Here is a 22,951-nt window from a genome sequence, read left to right on the forward strand (position 1 = left end):
AGTGGCCACCAGGCCCAGGTGACGAGGCTGGGCTTGTCCTAAAAGGAAAAGAGCCTAGTAAAGAATGGAAGACTTTCACGGTAAAAATCAAGGGAACATACAGTAAGTGTACAATGCATAGCCTAGCTAGAAGGTACTAAACTGCTGTACATGATCACTCATATTTCAGCCAGCTATGAAGATGCCAGGCGGAAGCTTGATCATGCACGGTATACTTCGGACCTCGACAGTGAAGGAATGGAGAAGCGAAAGGTAATTACTGGGGCTGGCTCGGTATTATTTACCTCTATGTTGTTTGATTCCCATGTTCAGTTTCCCCAGACCATCGTCCAGCACAGGTATGTATGCTGCATAGGGCAACTATACAATGCTCTCATGTGCATACATTGTATTTTCAGCAAATGATAACGTTCTTCCTCTAGTTGCCGATGAAGTTAATAAATCATAATTTGGCATTTGCAGCAAAAGTCTAATCTTTTTTTGGGAAGCTTTCAGATGAAGATCCCAAGATGCTCTTGGAGACCGATCCTAGTAAGTGTTCACTCAGCTGATATTCCGTTGCTTAAGTATGTGCATATTGCTTGCATTATGCTACATAGTTTTTTTTTACTGTGGTAGTCTTAATAGTGAAGGGAAAATGGGAGCTATTTTCAATGTTCTTTGCTTGTTTTTCGAATTGCAGTGCTAGGGGTTACAAGCAAGTTGATTACGGACAATCAGCTGTCACAAAAACAAGGTAGTGGTAAATTTTTGTGTGTTGCTGCTAAATTTTGAGGCATTGGACATGGCCCTTTTGAATATATTTGGTGCATAACTGCCGAAGCTAGTCATTAAGCTAAACCGAGCAGGCCACTTAAAATGTGGCTATGAGACTGAAGGTCTTTTGTAGAACCTAAGGAATGGTTCATTTTTAAAAACTCAAGTTGAGACAACATGTTGTGCTGCAACTAATTTTTGATTGTTTAGTATATACGCTTTCCGGCTGGTTCCAGCACTGCATTTAAATGGTTGTGGTTGACCTTTACTCATAATGTGAAACTTGGTTGCCTACAGGCAATTGCTGGGAAGTGTAGCTTGTATGGTGGCCATATTGTGTTAATTGACACAGCTGTAGTGTGTTGTTGAAATGCCAAATATTAGTAGTATGGTATTTGGAATAATGCACAAATTAGTAAACATGGAACGGCATGTGAAATTGACCTGTGCCCAGTTATAATGAACAATTGAATTTTTTTGCATGGCTTGGTTTCCAGTACAACCAAAGAAAGTTGACGGGACATATAAAACATGTTGAGGCCATATGAGACATACAAAAAGTGCAGTACTATTGCTACTTCATTACTTTAAAGGAGTCTGACCTGCACTAAGAAGCCTCAAGAGTTCGAATGAGAAGGTACCAAGGAGGTGTTTTACTGAAATTTTTGTGCTTCATATGAACGTCTTTTTTGTCACATCACTATGCAGGTGTTGAAACTTAATAACAGGGTGAAGTTTGGGTCACTGACCAACTCAAAAACAAACGAAAATGACGTTTCGGGTCCCGTACAAACGAAAATGACGTTTCGGGTCCCGTACGACGTTTCGGGTCCCGTACAAACGAAAATGACGTTTCGGGTCCCGAAACGTCATTTTCGTTTGTACGGGACCCGAAACGTCATTTTCGTTTGTTTTTGAGTTATTGTGAACAAGGGTCCCGTACGAGACCCGAAACGTCATTTTCGTTTGTTTTTGAGTTATTGTGAACAAGGGTCCCGTACGAGACCCGAAACGTCATTTTCGTTTGTTTTTGACTTGGTCAGTGACCCAAACTTCACCCTGTTATTATGGTTCATCCTGATCAGACGGTATTCCGTCGAACGTTAGACTACGTGAATATTCGCTATCAATTTGGCCAACAAGCTGTCATTAGTTATTGTGAACAAGGGTCCCGTACGGGACCCTTGTTCAGTGACTTGGTCAGTGACCCAAACTTCACCCTGTTATTATGGTTCATCCTGTCCAGACGGTATTCCGTCGAACGTTAGACTAGGTGTTGAAATTGAAACAGAACAGCACAAATTGAAATTTCAGTTGTAAATTATTGCTGGCCATTTGCAAATGCTCTGCCATTCCAATGAACAAAATACAGTACAGATCCTTTGCTGCCTTTGCACCACTTACAGAGCAGCTACATTTCAGCTGCCTGTTAGACAGATGTCGCTGTCTTTATGTCAAGCTAAATATTTGATTTCCTTCTTATTGGCTACTTTGTGCCATTTGACCGGTGCGTGGGTGTAGTGTTTGCGCAAGCTATTTTTTTATTACTTTTAATGCTCATGCACTCATTCCTACAGGTCTTCCCTTGCCTGCAAGCCAGGGTGCAGTAGAGCACTGGTCGCGAAGAAAGCTGATGTTGCCCGAAGGTGACTAAAGACGAAGCACTGACTTAAACTTTTCTGCATGTCTCGCATTGGGTCTGTACGGTTTTTATATGTGCCTGGTCTGGTTTCAACTATCATGCATGATATGTTCCTGTTCACACAGCAAGCAAGACTTGCACATTTATTGCATCTGCCACTGTGCTTTAAGCTTTTGCATGCCACCAGTAGCTTTGATTTGCGGTTTCACACTGCCTGGCTTAACACGCCAATTTCATCCTGCTTGGTTTAAGTTGTTAATGCACTTTTGTCAGTTTTCTTCCTCTGTTTGGTGTGGTTCAGACCTATTAGTTTCACAGCTCACAGTTCTCTGTTATCATATCATTCTGATTTTCTTTGTGGATTATTTTGCCTGCATGCACCTCTAGAGTTCCAGTAGCATGTACTGAGCAGACTCTCCCTGCTGAGAATCATTCAGCAGCAGCAGCAAGGTGAAGTGATCGTGGGAATGGCGGGCAGACTTTCTAGGGACGTTGTGGTTTCCCGTGAACAAAACCCGTTGATCACCACTCCATTTAAAGATTACGAGGCTCTGAAGGAATTTGATGTGACTCTGCATGGTTCAAAGAGAGAAGATTTTGTAAGTATTTTTATTAAACTGAAATCTGTATGTTGGTGCATATTTTACTACTTTCACTTGAATTTGTGCGCAATACGGTACTTGGTACTTGATGTGGAATTCCTGTTTACTCAGAGAAGTAGAATGCAATTATGGAGCTTGTCAAGGCTACACTATAAAACGCTTATACTGCATTTTTTATGCCATCTATGATGTTATCTCGCTAAAAGCAGCTGCTGGCAATGTTTTGGATATGAAACTTTAATTTCAGTTAGGATTGTGTTCAATTTAATTTTTTTTTAGATTCAAGAACTTTCGGGGAAAGGTGGAGCGAATGTAACCTCATCAACGAGACGACTCCGGCGGCACCTTCTGGAGGACAGCCTGGCATGCCAGTTTTCGTGGCTGGGCAAAAAAGGGAAACACGCTTTCAATGACCTGCGGCTCTGCTCATGCCTAATAAGTAAGTCATGGATTTTTGGCACGGGTGAAGATTTTTCAAGTGCTGTTACATTCAAGACATGTTATAGTACAGCTGTATATTAGATGATTGCTTATGGCCTCTATCTTGTGCTTCATATATTGCGCTGTAAGTGGGGAGCCTTGCCGTAAGCATTTGGCTAAAATGCTTTATTATCATAGTTTGTTTATGGAAGCTTCAGTTGTCTGTTGGAGGAGGGGTCCGCAAACCTAGGCAGGAAATAATTACATGGGTGAAATTTTTCTGAATAGGTGCCATAAAGAGGGGTCATGACGCCAATGACTACGTCGTTGGAGCAGCTATCCATGAGTGGCTGCGCCACGCTCCTGCCCGGCACTGCAGTGCCACTGGGAAGGTAATGCAGCCTTTTTATCTTGCTAAAGCTGGACAGGCCAATTAAGGATTGATTTTTGAGTTATCTTTATCTTACTTTATCTTATTTTTGAATAATGTAACTTTTGTATTGAAAATAAACACGCAGTGTTATCAACTGATTTGGCTGCTTCCTGGCAAAAGATTTGCACACCATAGCAGTGTTTTCATGGCTATAAAATGTTAGCAGTACAAAGTAACCGATGGATTGCTGAAAATTAGAGCATATGACCAACTAGCCTAGCACACCCAAACCTTTTCTCTTCTTCACTAGAATTATGTGGTCTATGTAATAAGGGAGTAATGACTCATTGGCATCCACCCAAGCGCAGCTGTACGGCTACAAAGGAAAGCTATACAGCTTTGAGAAAGCTGTATAACTTTCCTTTGAAGCCGTACGGCTGCTTGGGTGGATGCCAATGAGGAATTAATCCCTTATTACAAATTCTACTCCACTTTGGGGGATTCCCCTGAACATTTGACCAATAATGTGGTCTAATGTGGTCTTTTCTCTTCCCTAGAATAATGCGGTGGGCTGACTGCAAGTGTCAAGAACCTCTCTTCATGGCCATAATGGCCGTTGCAAATGTGATGAGTAACCACTGCCTGCACCTGAGGTGACAGGTTTACCTTGGCAACCACTACACACAATATCGCAGCATATGTACTTTGAGGGCTAGTCTTTTTCAACAGTAAGTTACTGACTTGCCTACATGTCCGATAGTTCTATTACTGTAGTCATTTTATGTTTGTAATAATTGTTTTTTTTCTACCTTGTAGAGAATATTACAGTTCAAAGTTTGGAGTCTTTCTTTTCAGCAGTGCAAGCCATATTGCTTTGACATACTTTGAGACTAACTTTTTTAATCATCATATTTTGCCACATCATTTCATTGTATTAAACAACATGTAACACATTTTGTTGGCCCAACGCAGGGTGTGAACTATGTTCATTGCATGGGCAAGGGCCTTACTCTTTACATTTGAGACTGCTGTAGAAAGGCAGTCAGTTTAGACATCTCCAGTTGTTGAACCTATTATGTGTCCGCTTTCACTTTCATCATAATATTCTCGAAATGCGGCCTGCTTTTCTACTCTAGTCAAGCTTCCACTTGCCTTTAAAAGTACACAGGCTGTGCTGGTTTGGCTTTGGGACTGGTGTGTTTATCATTTGTTACATTAGTGCTTTTAACTCCACATTTGGTGAACTCACTCGCATGCGCGGAAATATTTTATACAAGCTAGAGCAACTGCTGTTTTCATCTGAAACAAACGTGGTGAGGTGGCCATTGCAAAGGTCCCTCGCATATTGTTATCAGTTGATGTCCAACTTCCCAAGTATTTTAGCAGCTTGGTAGTTCTGTACTTTGTAGCCTTTCCTTTTTTTATTTGATTTTAAAGTTTCCTGTTGCTATATTTTGCCAAGAATCTGCAAACAGTTCTGTTCAATGTGCAGCCATAAAGCCTTGACGTCTTTGAGACTGGCTGCTTCGACCAGGATGTTCATCATTAGCACCTTATAACCACAAACCTACGTGGAGTTGCCATTTAGTCGCCCAACTGCCAGATTTGAACTATGTTCATTGTGTGCACATGTGCCAAATGTATGATACTTTTGTGTTCTAGTCTTTTTTATTTTGAACAGCTTTGTCTTTTGGCTATCAAAGAATTCTTGGTTTTGCTATGAGTCTACAATCTAAGACCATTGTGCATGTCATTAGTACTCATATCATGTGCCATTTACTCCTTATTCAGTGGGTTCACTCATCTGAAAAATTCTGTTATATTGTGACTATGTGCATTTACTCTTTTTGTCTGAGAGGCAAGTATGGGTATACGTGTACTTTATGGTCCAGTGCTTAATTTCCAATGTATAGTGTCTTGTAAAGAACGCACTGTATAAATGGGATCCTTCTTGAAGCTGCGATTTGAACTAGCTCATTTACCATTAGCCTATAGCGTCACATTCCGAGGGCCTCTTCTGTGTTGTAAATTCTGTTCACTTGACCAGCTGCCCTGGTGTCTGAATTTCAGATTCTAGTCGAGTTTTCTGTTTAACGACATGTTGAAAGGTGTCATACCCTAGTTTTTATTCTTTTTTGTACCTTAAAAAAATGTTGACTGTATTTATGGTGATATCACAATCGTAGTCAAGTGCCCGTTACTCTACATTTAAGCATTTGCTATGGGATTGCACCCCTATATTTACGAAATATTGTGATGAAACAGCTTACTGTATCCTGTTTGTAGATCAAAGACAAAGTTTCCACAATTAATCCTTCACAATTTTGTAACAAACCACTTTTACGGAATATATACCACTATCTGTAAAATCATCCTTCTTGTAATTATTTGTGTTTAAAAATCTGGAAAAGTTAACTTCGAACACTGTGTATGTCCTACATTATTCAGATTTTTGGATATAGCAGGATGCTTCTGCCGATTTGTATTCATTTTCCTTCCAGTATCTTAATAAAAATTCAAAATGCATGCTTCCATACTCTTAATGCCAGCAACAAGCTTGTGTATATTTTGAAGGCACTCGGCAACAGTACAAGACTAATTATTATTCCTTTGTTGACCTCCACATAAACTTTTAATTTTGAAAAGCAACGTCTCTTCTGTGTTCAATCAGCATACCTGAGCGCCAGAACAAGATCCAAATCATGTTGCAAACATCCAGCTGCAACATCTAAAGTATGTCTCTGTTACCAGATCTGGAGAGGCATTTCGCAGTTGTGGGGATGTTGATTCTTAGTCAACCAGATATATACGGTCATCTGATAAATGTTCATAACATCTGGGCAGTACGTATATCTGACGTCTAGTCAACACAAGTGGTTTACTGGGAGTGTCGCGGCTTTAATCGGCGATTACTTCCCCATGTTAAAATTTTCCCACAAAAAAAAACTGCTTCCTTATTAACAAGCTTCACACATGTTCCAATGCTTGAATCTTGTCAAACTCTCGAAGCAGTTCAGTGCCCTTTTATTAGAGCTGTAAAAGTAGCTGTCTGTGAGTACATCTACTTTTAACACAGTGCATCAGTTCAGCAAATGTGAGGGCAGGTGGCTATATCAACATTTACAGTTTCAATTAAGAAGGCCTTTATTGTCAGCCTAGGTTATTGCTTCTGACAAGCAAACATTGCCAAGAGATGTGTGCATACCTTTGTGCAACCTGTCTGCTGTGCGCAACATCAAGCAACAATTTTTAAGCGATGGCATACAAGCGTCGGAGAAGAATCCAGATGTCTGCCATCACCACACATTAGGGGATTCTCCTGGCTCCACCTGTCGCGGGTGTGAAATAAAGTTTGATTTGAATGTAAATGGAAACAGTTTCAAGCGAGACTTCCCAACCAATATAACCAATTGCCTTGTGTGTGCATGTGTGTGTGCGCGTGCGTGCGTGTGCATACCCTCTTGCCCAATGAGGCATTTCTGATCCAAAGATTGTGGGCCCCCAAATTTCACACAAGTGCAGGACTATGTGTTCAAATCTGCATGAGCTCTAGCACAGAACTGCTAGTCCCAGCTTGATTCTGCTATCAATCGGGAGTTGAACCGTTGGCCAACACAGGTATAAGCATCTATGAAATGAAATGGGTTTATGGTTTTTATGGGGGTTTAACGTCCCAAAGCGACTCAGGCTATGAGGGACACCGTAGTCAAGGCCTCCGGAAATTTCAACCACCTGGGGTTCTTTAACGTGCACTGACATCGCACAGTACACGGGCCTCTAGAATTTCGCATCCATCAAAATTCGACCGCCACGGCCGGGATCGAGCCCGCGTCTTTAGGGCCAGCAGCCGAGCGCCGTAACCACTCAGCCACCGCGGCGGCTGAAATGAAATGGTTTCCAAAGGTTCAGTGAAACGTCTGGCTATGCTATTGCGATGTCACATGTAATCGGTGATTAAAGTGAGGGAACAAATGGAGGGTAATGACATCCAAGCCGAAATCGAGAGAAAGAAATGGGCTTGGGCAGGGCACGTAATGCAAAGGCAAGATGACCGCTGGTCAATAAGGGTAATGGAGTGGATTCCAAGACAAGGCAAGCGTAGCTGGTGGCAGCAGGAAGTTAGCTGGGCGGATGAGATTAAGAAGTTTGTGGGGATACGGTGGCCGCACCTGGCAAGGGACAGGGTTAATTGCAGAGACATGGGAGGGGCCTTCGCCCTGCAGTGAGCGTTGTTGGGCTGACGATGATGAATTTTTCGGCACATTTTGTTCCTTACAGTAATAAATCGGTGCTTAGTGGTCACTTGTAGGCATCTATAAGTTGATTAGCATGCTGCTAGTTATTATTATCTGCATTTGAATGATTTCAAGTGCTGCCATGGTAAGTGGTACAGACGTCACATACCAAGAACGACAGGGCTAAATAGGAGCTGCAGTTTAAAAGTTCCTGCTCTCGATAATGTACTAGCCTGGGCATGCATAAGAGAATTACGCTACACACAATGGAGGTGTGCATGCAATGTCAGCAATGACAGAGGTGACCTTTTAAACTCTTTTAATCGTCCATTGATTGTTTTCACTTTGGCGAAGTTTAGCAAGGGAAACACACAATCGCGTCATGCATAAAATTTTAAAAGGCATAGGTACCACTACTCTTTGCTGACCTCCACTGCTAAAACATATGGGTGGAATTCCCTGCCTGGTTAATGCTGCTAACGTCAGAAGGGAAGAAGTCTTCGACACGAACATGGTCTTCAAAGAGTTCAGTGCTGCCGTAATTCTCAATCATTTCTAGCAGATGGGTAAGACAAACACTCCTTTTCAAACAGTGCTGGGAATTGTTTCGTTCAGCTAGACGTCTGCGAGCTGCACAGAGTGCGCCATGCAAAGGTACGCTGTCACTTAATGACGGCCAGCTGTGGGGCGCGAGTGACTGCATGACTGAAAAAACCTCGGCGCAATGAAGACAACCGAAGGAAGAAAAAGACAACACATGCGCACACTACCAACTGTTTATTGGAACAAAATGGGCACATTTATAACCCTCATTCACCGTTCGCTCACACCCCCGTAACAAGTAATATGCAAATTACAAGATTAAAAACAAAATGCAGAAGGCTTATCTACAATTCGCTTAAACCTCTAGCTTATGTAAAGATTGCACAAAGCACTAGGTTATAATAGAAAGATAAGCCAAACAAAATCTTAGCAATAGCAGTGTCACTCAATCGTAGCAAAAGCAGTGTACCTACCTACCATGCATGCATACATGCATACCTACCTGTCTGTATGTCTGTCTGTCTGCCTCTGTCTATCTATCTAATCTATCTATGGCCACTGAAAAGAAAAATGCTTTTAGTCTGCAAGTGGACAAATATAGCCCTGCCTCTCACACTTTTCTGAGAGGCTTCTTTGTGCCCCCTGTAAAAAAAAACAGAAAAGTAGAATTAAGTTAGAATGAAAAAGAAAACAAGCAAGCAAAAAAGTATTAATATAGCAATTTTTAATAGATTGTTTGTTGATGTAACTTAGGTCACTGTAGGTGTTTGCAGCTGGTTCTCACATAAGAAGGATGTCACCTGCCGCACAGGTAGATGTTTTCTTGTCGAATCCCGACGAAGAAGCACGTCCACTCCTTCCGAAACGCATCTGCTCCGTTCACTGTCTGGTGCCTTCCTCGCGACCTGATGGACCATGGCAAGCAACTCCGGTGCCGTCTTCCGAGGTTCTACGGCGAACTTGGGGCCCAATGCCAGGACATTCTTCACGTGCTCAGGTAGATGGACATCTCCAATAGTAGTGACGTCCCTTCGAACCGTGCGACCTGTATGTGCGACCTGTATGACCTGTATGTGTTGCTACGCACCACCAAACCAGAACGTCAAGCCGACAGGGATTTCCAGGCATACCTTCGCATCGCCTCACAAACGACAGAGTTCATGTGGCAGCAAGCGTTGCAGTATCTTTGGAACACAGCCCTGGAGAAGCCTCGCACATGAACTCTGTCGTTTGTGAGGCGATGCGAAGGTATGCCTGGAAATCCCTGTCGGCTTGACGTTCTGGTTTGGTGGTGCGTAGCAACACATACAGGTCATACAGGTCGCACATACAGGTCGCACGGTTCGAAGGGACGTCACTACTATTGGAGATGTCCATCTACCTGAGCACGTGAAGAATGTCCTGGCATTGGGCCCCAAGTTCGCCGTAGAACCTCGGAAGACGGCACCGGAGTTGCTTGCCGTGGTCCATCAGGTCGCGAGGAAGGCACCAGACAGTGAACGGAGCAGATGCGTTTCGGAAGGAGTGGACGTGCTTCTTCGTCGGGATTCGACAAGAAAACATCTACCTGTGCGGCAGGTGACATCCTTCTTATGTGAGAACCAGCTGCGTGTGAGAACCAGCTGCAAACACCTACAGCATTTCTAGCAGCGAGTCATCTACACTGCATCTTGGATCACGGCCTGCAACTAGCTCCAGTTCAGTGAGCAGGTTCTCGATGTCGGGCAAACTGTCCTCCTTGCTAGCCTTGGCCGGGCACTTCGGTGATGAAGAACGCTGTTCATTTGAAATGGCCTGGAGCTGTGGAGGCCATAGTGACCCTTCAATGTCAGCCTCTTGTGGGGTGCACAGAAGCGGTTTGGCTTGCTCCGCAGATGTGGTGATGGGTTCTTCTTTCTGTGAACTGGCACAGGACTGCTTTTCAATTATCTGCTGATATAACATCTCAGCACTGAGGTCAAGTACAAAGGTGTCATTATTGCCATTGCCAAAGTCTGAGTGTTCTTCGCTATTGTTGACTGTTGCTGCTGCATCCACAGCAGTTGAATCTGCCAATTTACCTGGTTCCAGGCTGTCATTAAAAGCATTTTTGGACATTTCTAGGCTGTTTTCAAATGTAGCATTAGCAGTCTTGAAGCTATCCTCACTATCCTCCACCGTGACGTTTGCTGTGGCTTCCAAAGCAGGAGCACCACAGGCAAACATTTCTCTGCGGATCTCCTCCGTGCATGTTGCTGTTTTCAGAGGATAGAGGCCTCCAGATTTATTGGACGCCGGCACCACTGAAATGGTTCCTCCACCTAGCAGGGATTGAGCGTCGCCACCAATGAGAGGATCACAGGTGATGGATGCAGGTAATGAGCTGCTTGCAGGACGGTTGGAAGTGGCATTCTTGTTTGGACGAGATGCGAAACATTTAGGTACAGTGACTCTGACTGGAGGCACTGTTTTTTTGCATGGCTCTAACATGGCTGTGGCTGCCTTCTTGGACACTTGTGCAGATGCAGAAACTTTTGAGGTCAGGTTCTCACGACCAGCATTCTTGTTTGCAGAGGATTTGAACTCCTTTGGGATGGTCGCTCTGATGGGAGGCACCGCTTTTTTGCACGCACGTGCAGGAGTTGAGTTAACCTTCTTTGGTGTTTGCACAGAGGTTGTAGCTCTTGAGCTCAGGTTTGGCTTCTGTGAACTGGTGAGGATGCTTGACTTGACCAGATTCTGCACATTAAAAAGCAATACGTGCATGAGTAGTCAAGTCTGAACAAGGCCTTTTACTGCAAATCCAGCTATAATACTGCAGACATAATTATGTCACGCACCAAGTTGAAATGCAGACAAAATAGCTCTTTCAGCAGGAAAAGGAAGGTCTGGAAGGACGGGGGCTAAGCAGAGATAAGCAAGGTGCATGGGGAGATGGGACACAAGGAATCTCTTCTAAATTTGGGTGACTATCTCTCTGAAGGCCGTGTATTTGGAAGCAGCCCATTTCAGTGCAAATGCAACATTGTGGGCCAGCATAAGCTTCTTGGGTTTGGATTTGTTAATGTACCTAGAAGGATACCAACAGAAAAATAGTTCTGGATGAGCATCCTGCCTAGAAGGGTCACTTTCAAGTGAACATGCAGGCTGAAAGAACATTTTTTTTTTGTACAAAACCCGTTTCAGTATGGCAGTAACTCAGGATGTTACCATTTCTGTCTGTGCTTTTTGCTTGTGCGTTTTCCTCACTTATTCTTCACCCGACAGGAAGAAATTTACTTTCAGTGATTAAGCTCCGAGTAGCGAAATTAAGTATAAGATCGATGACGCCAGAGTTGGAAGCAGAATGTCGCCAGAACATAGGCCATACTAGCTAAAACAGATAAAGACACAAAATGGATTTCAATGCATCAGTCTGGAAGCAAGTTCAGGTATGATCAGCAGATAGAGACTGAAGCAGCTACGCAGCTACGTGCTCATAAAGTAGGCGCCCTCAGGAATTGAGTAAGGGCCAGTCGTACCTTACGCGGTGGTTTCAATGGCTTCGGCTCCTCGCGGACTGTTCCCAGCAAGACGAATCGGCCCTTGTAGCCTTTGTCGGTAGAAATCGGGACAGCCAGCCTGCTTGATGTCTCGTTGCCATTAGGCTTCCAGAAGAATGACACGAGCTGGCTCTGTCCAGGCAGAAGCTTGAACACTTCTGGGTCTGCTCTGAATCCCTTTGACCGCAGCGTATCGCTGAGTGTCACCATGTGGTCGGTGTTGGAGGGGTTCGAGACTTTTAGCTGGCGAACTGCCTCTTGGCCAACCGGAATCAGTTCGAAAGTGACCTGCGGTGACTTGCTGAATGGCTGCAGCAGCAGAATGGGCACCTCGGCATCCACAGCTCTGCCTTCGACTACCTTCGAAGGCACCTTCGAAGGCGGTGAGAAGGTTAGCAGCTTCCCAGCCATGTTCCTTAATTCTGTCGAAACAAAATACGGGAGGCCCGATTGAGCAGTGTTAGAACCGGTAGCAGAAGGTGGTACACGACTTAATTAAGTGAGAGAAAAAAAGACAAATATGATACATGCAAAAGCGAATCTCAGAAAACCATGGTTTAGACTTAAGCACCGAAATGAAAGGAAACGCTTGAGCATCCAGTACACGACTAGCTGCAGCACTCACCGCTAATCAAAAGCTTTCGCACAAAAGACAAGGCGCCGCTGCCACATTCAACGTATGGCAGATATGATGGGTAGCGGCCGTAGTCAACAGCGTACTACCACATGTACACAAATTTTGAATCCCGCACCGCAAGACCGCACTAACGGTTGCGCCGCGCGTGTTTTAAATGTGTCTGCCGTGACCGAATCAAACGAAATGTCTTTGTCACGTGATTGCTTATGTTTCTAATACCGCATTTACACGGGCGACCTTAAAAACAACGGGTCCCCGTAACTACAGTATTGTGCGTTTTTATCGCTGACACTAAAAAATTTCCCCGCCTCAACCGCTGGCTCGTTTGCGGTGAAACTGCACACAGAGCTTGCGCATTATGGTAACTTTTGTATCGTAGCAAGTTTGACAATGGTACTTACTTAGTTCAGGCGCACATGATGCGAAAACGTAAGCGTCTACGAGAGATCGGCGAGCCAAAACCCGCAGACGACGCTTTTTCGCTGAGAACCGGCAGTGGCGCCATCTGTTTTCGGCAGCGGAAAGCGTCACGACTAGGCCGCCGAGGCGAGCGTTGCAAGGAGTGCGGGCCCTTTGAATATGCCGTTCGGCATTTGCGTCTGCTTCAACTGAAGCGCTTACAACATTTTCGGCTAATTGAGCGGAAAAATATCAAAATTACTGATTTAAAGAGGCTTTACCTTAATAAGAATATTGTTTGATCTCTTCTTCTGCCGAGTGGCTTATCCAATTCAGCTCATTTCGTCTGGTTTCGGGACTCTCTGAAAGCATCGGAGGGTGACACCACGAAGTCCTGAACTGCTGTTCTCGTTTAATTTCGTTGTGTGGTGCGAACTTTTTATTCTTCCCTGCTGTTTAGACGTCTTCGTTGCACTGTGTTGTGTGATGAGCTTCGGTATGCCAACTTACAGTGCGAAAGAGAAAGCTGCGGCAGTGGTATGGCTAATTGAGAGAAACTCAATGCACTACGTCCGCAAACAATTTATGGTGCGGTTTCGTCGGCGGCCACCGTCTCACACAGCCGTTTCGGAATGGCGCCATAAGTTTGAAGACACTGGATCCGTGAATAGGCAAGCAAGAAAAGATAAAGGAAAGGGACGCCGTGGAATCGGTGATTCGGTTGAGGGGGTCTTTGAAACCAACCCTCGTATGAGATGCACCCGTGCTGGGCTTCTTTTCGGCGTAGCCCCATCGACGGTGAGCCGAGCACTTCAGATTAAAGGATGGCGTCCGTACAGGGTGCGTGTACACCAGCACTTAAGCCCAGCAGACAAAGCCCAGCGGGTCTCATTCTGTCGCTCAGAGCAGCAGAGACTGGCAGCAGATCCTGGACGCCTCGATTTTTTGATGTTCAGTGACGAGGCTGTTTTTCACCTGGACGGCCAAGTAAACCGGCAGTGCACACGTTTCTGGTCGAAAAACAACCCGCATTTCACTCACACCAGGGCCGTGAACTCGCCACGGACTGTTGTCTGGTGCGCAATTTGGCGAGAGGGAGTGGTCGGCCCGTTCTTCTTTGAGGACAGTGTGACTGCTGACTCTTATCTGCGCCTGTTGAAGGAACGATTTCTGCCGGAGCTGGTGGAGTACCAGATGCAGCAGCGGCTATGCATCTTCCAGCAAGATGGCGCCCCTGCTCACTACGCAAGCAAAGTTAGACAATGGCTCAATGAAGAATTTCCGGGCCGGTGGATGGGGCGTGGGTCGCCCAATATGTCTTGGCCACCGCGATCGCCAGACTTGACGCCGTGCGATTTTTTCGTGTGGGGATACATAAAATCGCGCGTCTACAGGGCTGGAAGCCTTCACAGTGTTGAGCGTCTTCATGAGCATATAAAAAAAGAATTCGACACGATAAGCGACGACATGAGAGCTGCAGTGTTCAGCGAATACGCTCACAGGTTGCAGCGATGCATAGACGCTGCAGGAGGCCACTTTGAGGATTGATTGCTTTGCAGCCTGAACGTCTTTTACTTGCCAGCTTTCCAACCAATGCAGCGGCAAGGGTGAGTCGGTGGCAGATCATTCTTAAAACAGTTCAGAAAGATACGGACACATGGACGGAATGTACACACGAGCGTACGGCGTGTACTGCCAATAAATTAGTATTCTTTCTTTCAACAGCTCACACCATTCCCTTTTGACGACGGAGGTAGGTAGGTAAACTCTTTTATTGCGCCCAAAAACAGGGGACCAGTCAAAGGACCGGTTGCGCTGACTTAGAGGAGGTCGGCGGGGCGTCCTGCGAGAAAAAGAGCCGTTCTTCCGGCCTAATGTGTGTATATCGTTTTAATAGGGCAAATGATGAGATACGCCTAGAATTGGTTTGTTTTTCAGTGCTATAATTTGAAAATACTTAAGATGAAGCAAATGCCGAACGGCATATTCAAAGGGCCCGCGCTCCTTGCAACGCTCGCCTCGGCGGCCTAGTCGTGACGCTTTCCGCTGCCGAATACAGATGGCGCCACTGCCGGTTCTCAGCGAAAAAGCGTCGTCTGCGGGTTTTGGCTCGCCGATCTCTCGTAGACGCTTACGTTTTCGCATCATGTGCGCCTGAACTAAGTAAGTGCCATTGTCAAACTTGCTACGATACAAAAGTTACCATAATACGCAAGCTCTGTGCGCAGTTTCACCGCAAATGAGCCAGCGGTTGAGGCGGGGAAATTTTTGAATGTGTCAGCGATAAAAACGCACAATACTGTATAACCGTGCTCCTACGGCAGACGAAACTGCAGTTACGCCACCTAACCACAGTTACCCAAACTAGAGTGAACTAAAAGAGTGTATCAAACGCCTATGCCGCCTGTGTATCAAAATTGAGGCAAAAAGAGGGTAATTTCCGCTAGGATCGCTGCGAACGTTATCCTTCCTTAGGTGCCTTTTTAAGGGCGGCAGAACCCGCGCGCTGCGTGGCGTGGTGGTTAGTTAACTCGCTACACACGCGGAAGACCAGGATTTGATTCCCCTTGAACGAATTTTTCAGTTTTGGCGTCGAATGCATGACACTGCTTTTGCTACGATTGAGTGACACTGCTATTGCTAAGATTTTGTTTGGTTATCTTTCTATTATAACCTAGTGCTTAAATTGTGCAATCTTTACATAAGCTAGAGGTTTAAGCGAATTGTAGATAAGCCTTCTGCGTTTTGTTTTTAAACTTGTAATTTGCATATTACTTGTTACTTGGGTGTGAGCGATATAGAACAGTGAATGAGGGTTATAAATGTGCCCATTTTGTTCCAATAAACAGTTGGTAGTGTGCGCATGTGTTGTCTTTCTTCCTTCTATTGTCTTCATTGCGCCGAGGTTTTTTCAGTCATGCATCAACTCGCGCCCCACAGCTGGCCGTCATTGACAGCGTACCTCTGCGTGGCGCATTCTGTGCAGCTCGCAGACGCCAAGCTGAACGAAACGATTCCCTGGGCACTGTTTGAAAAGGAGTGTTTGTCTTACCCATCTGCTAAAAGCACAGATCGAAGCTTGGAGAGTAACGTCGGGTGTGCTCTAAACGCGCATTCAATGTTGGCGCTGCAGGTGGTACGGAGATTCTGGGGCCATTTATTTTCACAGCAGCAGCAAGGCGACGCTTCACAAACTTCAGTTTCGGTGCGGTTTACTTTTTCTTTTCTTGCTACCACGGCTTGTTTGCACTAAAACAAACTGCGATTTAAAATAAAATAAATGAAAAACAAATCGTTCTTTCTGGAGGAATCGAACCCTAGTGTTCTGCGTGTGAAGCGAGTTCACTAACCACTACGCCTATCTTCTCGTTCACTGTATCTTCTAGTTCACTCTGCCATACCAAACCGAGCTTGCCGACCTCCGCAGCCTCTGTTTGCTACCTTAACCGCCAAGATGGCAGCGCCCATGGCAGCAGCAGCAGCAACGTCGAAGGACTCGTCCTCCCATAGTTGTGTCATCTGGCTTGGTTCAACAACCTCGGCTCTTATATGCATCTGATACGGATCTTATACGGTAACACGCGCGACGCTCGCCTATGTGCTGCGATTGTAGCGGAACTGAACGCCGGGCTGCCGCCGGGAGAAGGCCCATGCAACAACAAACAAGTGAAGCTGAAAATGGAAAACCTTACTACCTCAACAGTGCATTCTCAAGATCGTCTGCGACACCCCCGACCTATGCGACGACGGCGAAGAGAATCGACGCATTGCTCCAGCGACAACACATGCTACTGTCGCACATGCGAGGCTGATGTAAGCAGTTCAGCTGCACTATGAAAACAGTGCCAAGAACCCAATAGCACGAGAATCGTTCGGTAAAGGTCGTACTTACCGGTATTTCTTGTTGAGACTCGAGAGTAATGTCCTCAGGCAGTAGCAGCATACGCAGCACTTCGAATCTTCGCTCGTGCACGCGTGCACGGCGCTGCATGTAAACTTCATCCTCCTCGTTACGCACGTGTTGTTGGTCGTTGTTATTTGCAAATTGCGAGCTGCAGCGCTGACAGCATTGCTGTACGCGTCGCTATTTCTGGCCGCCTGCTAGAGCAACAATATAGTTAATTGAATTTCTAGATTTATTTCATATTTCTTTACCAGGCTTCACTGTGTACTAGCAGCATTTGTGAAATAGCATACACAGTGCAGCCTGGGAAAGATATATGCAATAAATAAATCTAGAAATTAACCTAGTAAGATATTGCTAGAATGACAATAGTTGAACCGTAATGCACAGTCGTGGCTTCAGTTGCAAAGCAGCAACTAGCAGGATGTAGTTTAGTCACATTGCAAATGTAAATTGCATGCATTAATTTCACCAGTACCTGTGCATATGCATTAGACACTTATCTATGAAATTTTAGTCTTGCATTGAGAATGTGTACAGTGAAGCTTAATCCACTGAGAGAAATGCTGTGATCACAACCCTCAAATGTTTTTTTTAGCAACACATTTAATAGCTCTCATCATTTTTATTTGTCCAGGCAGCTGAGACGGACAGGCACTTCAACTGGGTCACCTGGTGTCCCATGTATCTTCTACTGGCAGCTCCACACTTCCTTGGCTGCCTTCCCATCAACGATGATGGGCGAGTCAAGGAAAGTTTAGAGGTAATTTGTGATTTATAACATTGCGTGTTATCTGTCGTTCAGATCGCTTCAGAATTCTATTGCTGCTCATTTCTCAGTGCGGAACTTATACTCATTATAAAATGGTGGCCAACAATAGATAATAAAGAACAGACTCAAGCAGTTGTGTAAACCACTCCCACAAACATGGGCACTGGCCTCCACATCTACATTTTTGCCTTGTGCTGTTGTTCTTTGTCATGAAGCGTGAACCAACTAGCCAAGCAACTCCCACCGCTCGTCCATAAATCCTTGTTTTTTTTTTCTAGCAAATCTACATATCGGTAGTTAGCTGGTTGTCTCCCCATGTATTTAATGTTACCATGCCAGAGAAAAGACCGCTTTGTTGTACAGGGAGTTCAATGTGCATTGCTGGTTTAGGTTACATCCTTTTTTTTTCAGGTGGGAATCATATGTCAAAAGGCACACTTTGTGGATGGATTTGACTCAAGTCTGTACTAAGATGAAGTTACGATACGCACCAGAATTTCGGTGCCTTTATTTGCGTGGTATATTAACATTGCTAATGCTGTATGACAATTCATCTTTCACTAATGTGACCATATTCTATGGAACCCAAAGTGGGACGGGGGGGGGGGTGGGTACAAAGAGACCATTCAATCATACATTTTTATTTTTTATTTCGAACACGCAAAAGCCATTGTCGTTTTTCTAAATCAACCTGTGCGAAAAGTGTCTCCTTCTTTAATACTTCTGGCTAGAATGTATTTTCTTTAGCAAATGTTCCTTTCTGCAAAGATTTGAAAAGTATTCCTCGCACGTCATGCATGCATTTACCTTCAGCGCAAGCATGGCTTTTAATGTCGCCACTTTAAGCTGTGTCTTCTCTGCTGTCCATATCTTGCTCATGAGAGAAAACGCCCTCTCTACGGGTGCATTTGTACCTGGCAGGCACATGCAATATTCCAGCATGGTCATCAAGTTCTCACAAGGCACATCATTCTTCTCGAAGTGCCCGAGAATCTCCATCAAGCGTTCCCCAACAGATATTTTCTGCGCCTTCCATTCCTAAATTTTTTCAGCGGTCACATAATGTGAGACATTATTGATTTCATCAAACATGGCATTCTGATCAACTATGACATGATTGAACCCTGAAGTTATGAGTTCTACAGTTTTCTGCATGTCATTGCAGCATGGGGATGACCCAAGCGAGACCCATAGAAGGCTTCGTACTTCATCAAACTGCTGGCACCATTGGTCGAGGTATGACACGCAAGTTGCATAAAACTTCACCACAGTATTCACAACCTGTTCTCTTTGAACTTGTCCCTGTTCTTCGAGCTCTGTTGCCCTTGAGCGCACACTTGATGGTAGAAATGATTGCTCAAATCTTTCTCACACTTCAGTCTGCAGCTAGCTTAAGGCGCTGTAGACTTCCACAGCTGTCTTCGTGTCTCTTTCAATTTGGAGTACAGTAGCTTCAAACATAGCAGCTTGGCTATGCAGAAAATAGAGACAGAGCTCTCCACATGGGTCTTCGAAAAACGACTTGATGAGAGACAGACACTTGTCTATTGACAAAAACATGCCTTTAAAGCTGGTTAGAGCTTTAGGACCCTCTCAACAGCTGGCATCAATGCCAACTACCTGGTCTTGCTATAGCCCAGAAGCCGCTGGTACTCCGCTGATGCAAAATCACAAAACTTTTTGAAAGACTCCATTATGACCGTGTAAATGTAAAAGTATGAGTAGATTTTCACAATCACGGCCTCAATATCTAATGGCAGGCAATCGGCAGCAGTCTGAACGGTGTTGTGCGCTATGTGCGCAGCGCAGCCAATTCCAACGATCTTGTGATCCATAGAATCTTGCGATCTCGAGAACACATTGTTCTTCCCGTTTCGCGCAGCACCACCAAAGTTGCAATTTGCGTTGTCGGCACTGAAAGCAACCAGCTTTGATGTAACTTGGTTGGCTTCGAGTGCGTCCATTATATATTGGCTCACCATAGCTGAAGTCTTGCCTGGCAAGGTGTTAATCTCAAGGAGCTTCGTTTGCACTCCTGCAGCAGCGGTGAAATAGCGCACCATTATCGGGAGCACTTTCAAATCCTTGTGGTTGGAAGGATCACAGAACACTGAGATAAATTTAGCCTCCTGCAGGTCAGTCTTCAATTCTTCCTCTGCAGACGGAGCAAGCACGTTCAAAGCAATCGCTTCTGCCTTTGTGCGAGCGCAGGAGGATTTTTTGTTGAACAATTTCTGCAGAAGCTTTGAAGTGCAGTCCATTGATCGGAAGCTATGGTTGTGAGCGATCGTGTGGAAGGCGAATACACCCTTTGATGCAGCAAGTTGGAGTTCCTTTTCCCCGGCACGTTCCTGTCTGAAGAACTGGGTTACTGCATTGGATCTAGCAGCAGCCGACACACTCTGCTTGTGCTTGACAGAGCTGATGTGTTTTACTATATCCGAACGTCCACCGTGAGCGACTGAAAAGTCTGCCCCACATGCATCACAGCGCACATCCGCCTCTGACTTAGTTTTCTTGATGAACGAGTACTCTTTTCCCATCTGTTCCGTGAATTTGCACTTGCGTTTCGGCATTGTCGCCGGCAACACGACGAAAGAAGTCGAAAAACCAAAAAAAAGCTGACAAAGCCGCTACGAGGCGCCGTCAACAAATCGGGACATTTGATTTTGATTATGGCTTCGGCTCGCTGGACAATGCAGGCCAGCTGGCGTTATTTCGACCAGGTGAAAATAACGGAAAGCCAAGCCAAATCATTATTCCGACCTGGTCGTAATAACGAAAGCGTTATTTTCACCTATGGATTATAGATTGGCTTGGCGTCATTTGTGATTTATGCATCGCTGTTGTGCAGGCGCGGGCGTTTTGCATCGCTTGCTTGTTTGGTCGGCTTCTGGCTGCTCTGGACGTGTGGTGTGGCACATTGGTTGTGAAAGGACGGTTATGTGCTTGCGTGGTTTGTGTGCTCGCACTTGTGTAGTGCTTGTGCCTTCGAAGGTGCTCCAGAAAAATGAAAGTCTTTTTCGAAGCTTTCTCAAGAAAATCTTGTCGTGATTAATTGCCCGTATGAAAATATGCTTTCATTTCACGTAATTTATGGGTTGGTCGAGTGGGTATATGTGCGCTCATAAGTTCCGAGCTTTCATCCTGATTTGCGCAGAGTATAGGCAAGTTAGTAATGTGAATTCTTTACAACGTGATCAGGCACGGTGGTTCCGCAGTCCCCGAGGCATTCGTCGGTCGAAGCGAACAGCGGTCCCATAAGTACAGGGTCGTCCACCCTGAACATGCGAGTGCGTGGCTGCACTCTCTGGAGGGCCACTGCGTCCGACACGGCCACTCAGCCGAGTGGCGCTAGAGAAGTTGGACCTGCGCGTGGCGCTTCTCCTCATCTGCCACTTCGCTTCGATGCGCAGCCGTGTCGGACGAGGTGGCCCTCCAGAGAGCGCAACCATGCGCTCGCGTTATGACAAGAGAAGAAGGTTGCTAGTGACACGTCAACAGGACCAGATGGTATTCCAATTATATTAATAAAGAAGCTTTGACCAAAATCCAAGCAAACATTAATAGAGGTAGTGAAAAAAATGGTAGTGGATGGCAAAGTCCCCAATGCATGGCGATCAAGTAGAATGAACATGATATATAAGGGAAAGGGGGACAAAGCTGATATAAGCAAATACCGTTCTTCAGAAACGCACTGCGATGAGTCTAGGTTAGCCTGAGCAGCTGTCTGTGGAAGGGATTTAGCAATGAAGAGGGAGCATACCTGCGGTACGCGTGCGCTTCTTCGCTGCTATCGCGGTGGCCGCATTAATCCCATACAATCATCGCTATATTAGAATCTAGAAATTGTGTATTTTAAGGTGCAGGCGACAAGAATAAAACGGATGGCAGAAACAAAATTGTCGGAGCGAACCCACGCAAGCGCATTTTGTACAGAGCTGTTTGTGCCATCTGCCGCGGCATAGTTTCGTTTCTGTGCTGTCGTTAACGCTAGCGTCGATGCAACTGTGCCAACAGACGCAAAAAAAATCACATGGTCTGTAAGTGTGTTGGCGTTGGCCTGGGTGCTTCCAGAAGTCGCCGAACGCAGCAGCGAACAAGTGCCTATATAGAGTACGTGTATAGTCTCGCTTTTTCTGGCCGGCTTTGCCATTACGCGCGCATTGAACGAATTCCGGGACGGTGTAAACTACCATCGTGAGATAACTTTCGCGACGCACGACAAGGGAATTATGCAACAATTGCATTATGTAACAGATATAGGCTGGGACGCTCATTTTTCGAACATCTCCTTGTGGTGGATAGCACTGTCGTCCTCGTCTGAGCTGCTGCTGGAATCGCTGTTGTCATGCGGCAGCAACGCAGACCGCGCTCCTAGTGTAGTTATCCGGCCTCTCTTGGACATTTTGCCTCGCACAGCGCGGCACCCGCAAAACAACACAGCAAGGACGCTACTACTGCGTCAAAAGCCTACACTTGCTTCTGCCTACGCGCAGGGGACGCCGAGGCCTCGCACCGCTTCCGCGAAATGGCGGAAGTGGCTCTGTCACGTGGACTCATCTCGGAGCCACTCCGACTTTTTTCTCGGAGCGCCTCAGAGCGCTCTGAACTGGAGGCGCGCAAAGAACCAGCCGAATGTAGTCATAGCGGCCGGTTTCGACCAGCCGAATGTGTGGTCGCCTCTCAGAGTGCTCTAGAGCGATCTAAAGCGACCAGTCGAAGACACCATTAGTAATTTGGCGGCTTGGCTGGAAACTGGAGCTGGACGTTCAAGCTACATTTAGCGATTCAAAACTAGCGCCTTTATGTAATTCTTGTCGAGGCACAATGACGATGGCTACTACCGCAGATCCGCTGGTCACGTGACTTATGATTCATCCCAGTGCCTCCTTTACTTAAAGGAGGCGTTGTTCATCCTCATCAGAAATCTGGGCATAAGTATAACAGACTGAAGTGTTACCACAAATAAATGCTTTCTTTGTTGCGTTGATTTATTAGTAAGCCGTTTAACGTTTGGAGCGATTCAGATGCAAGGCGAAAAGCTAGCGCGCGAAGTTTTTGGCGGGACTGGGGGCGCTGCGGGGCTTGGGCCAGAGCACGACCGGCTTTATTACTTGGTAATAAGCCAAGTAATAAAGCCGGTC

At 45.5% G+C, this 22,951-nt stretch overlaps 3 protein-coding genes and 2 long non-coding RNA genes across 5 annotated transcripts; 3 read left to right on the top strand and 2 right to left on the bottom strand.

Annotated features, from left to right (window-relative positions):
* Positions 1–405: 405 nt before the first annotated feature.
* Positions 406–2,402, top strand: LOC144111135 (uncharacterized). The gene is made up of 3 exons (XR_013309993.1): positions 406–531; positions 683–736; positions 2,334–2,402. It is a non-coding gene; the product is annotated as an uncharacterized LOC144111135 (long non-coding RNA).
* Positions 2,403–3,328: 926 nt separating this feature from the next.
* Positions 3,329–4,554, top strand: LOC144111140 (uncharacterized). Its single transcript, XR_013309995.1, has 3 exons — positions 3,329–3,439; positions 3,709–3,812; positions 4,351–4,554. It is a non-coding gene; the product is annotated as an uncharacterized LOC144111140 (long non-coding RNA).
* A 5,539-nt stretch (positions 4,555–10,093) lies between these two features.
* LOC144131382 (uncharacterized) lies at positions 10,094–12,352 on the bottom strand. Its single transcript, XM_077664448.1, has 2 exons — positions 12,072–12,352; positions 10,094–11,289 (listed from the first exon to the last, which is right to left on the bottom strand). The coding sequence occupies exons 1-2, from the start codon at positions 12,300–12,302 to the stop codon at positions 10,204–10,206; spliced, it is 1,317 nt and encodes a 438-aa protein (XP_077520574.1). The 5' UTR covers positions 12,303–12,352; the 3' UTR covers positions 10,094–10,203.
* Positions 12,353–15,621: 3,269 nt separating this feature from the next.
* Positions 15,622–19,214, top strand: LOC144111159 (uncharacterized). Its single transcript, XM_077644321.1, has 4 exons — positions 15,622–16,333; positions 16,515–16,941; positions 17,670–17,795; positions 18,970–19,214. Exons 2-4 carry the CDS (start codon positions 16,678–16,680, stop codon positions 19,060–19,062), a joined length of 483 nt encoding a protein of 160 aa, XP_077500447.1. The 5' UTR covers positions 15,622–16,333; positions 16,515–16,677; the 3' UTR covers positions 19,063–19,214.
* A 204-nt stretch (positions 19,215–19,418) lies between these two features.
* On the bottom strand, positions 19,419–22,063 carry LOC144111150 (uncharacterized). Its single transcript, XM_077644309.1, has one exon. It carries the CDS (start codon positions 20,378–20,380, stop codon positions 19,421–19,423), a length of 960 nt encoding a protein of 319 aa, XP_077500435.1. The 5' UTR covers positions 20,381–22,063; the 3' UTR covers positions 19,419–19,420.
* Between the last annotated feature and the right edge of the window lie 888 nt (positions 22,064–22,951).

Source organism: Amblyomma americanum, chromosome 1 (genome assembly GCF_052857255.1).
Source record: "Amblyomma americanum isolate KBUSLIRL-KWMA chromosome 1, ASM5285725v1, whole genome shotgun sequence".
Classification (NCBI taxonomy): Eukaryota; Metazoa; Arthropoda; class Arachnida; order Ixodida; family Ixodidae; genus Amblyomma; species Amblyomma americanum.

Excerpts from the sequence above, each read along its gene's own strand:
- LOC144131382 (XM_077664448.1), bottom strand. The coding sequence starts at position 12,302 with ATGGTGACACTCAGCGATACGCTGCGGTCAAAGGGATTCAGAGCAGAC. Across the intron at positions 11,290-12,071 it reads CATTGAAACCACCGCGTAAG|AATCTGGTCAAGTCAAGCAT; the intron begins GTACGACTGGCC and ends TTTAATGTGCAG.
- LOC144111159 (XM_077644321.1), top strand. The coding sequence starts at position 16,678 with ATGCATCTGATACGGATCTTATACGGTAACACGCGCGACGCTCGCCTA. Across the intron at positions 16,942-17,669 it reads GTCGCACATGCGAGGCTGAT|GCAGCTGAGACGGACAGGCA; the intron begins GTAAGCAGTTCA and ends TTATTTGTCCAG. Across the intron at positions 17,796-18,969 it reads GAGTCAAGGAAAGTTTAGAG|CATGGGGATGACCCAAGCGA; the intron begins GTAATTTGTGAT and ends ATGTCATTGCAG.
- LOC144111150 (XM_077644309.1), bottom strand. The coding sequence starts at position 20,380 with ATGCCGAAACGCAAGTGCAAATTCACGGAACAGATGGGAAAAGAGTAC.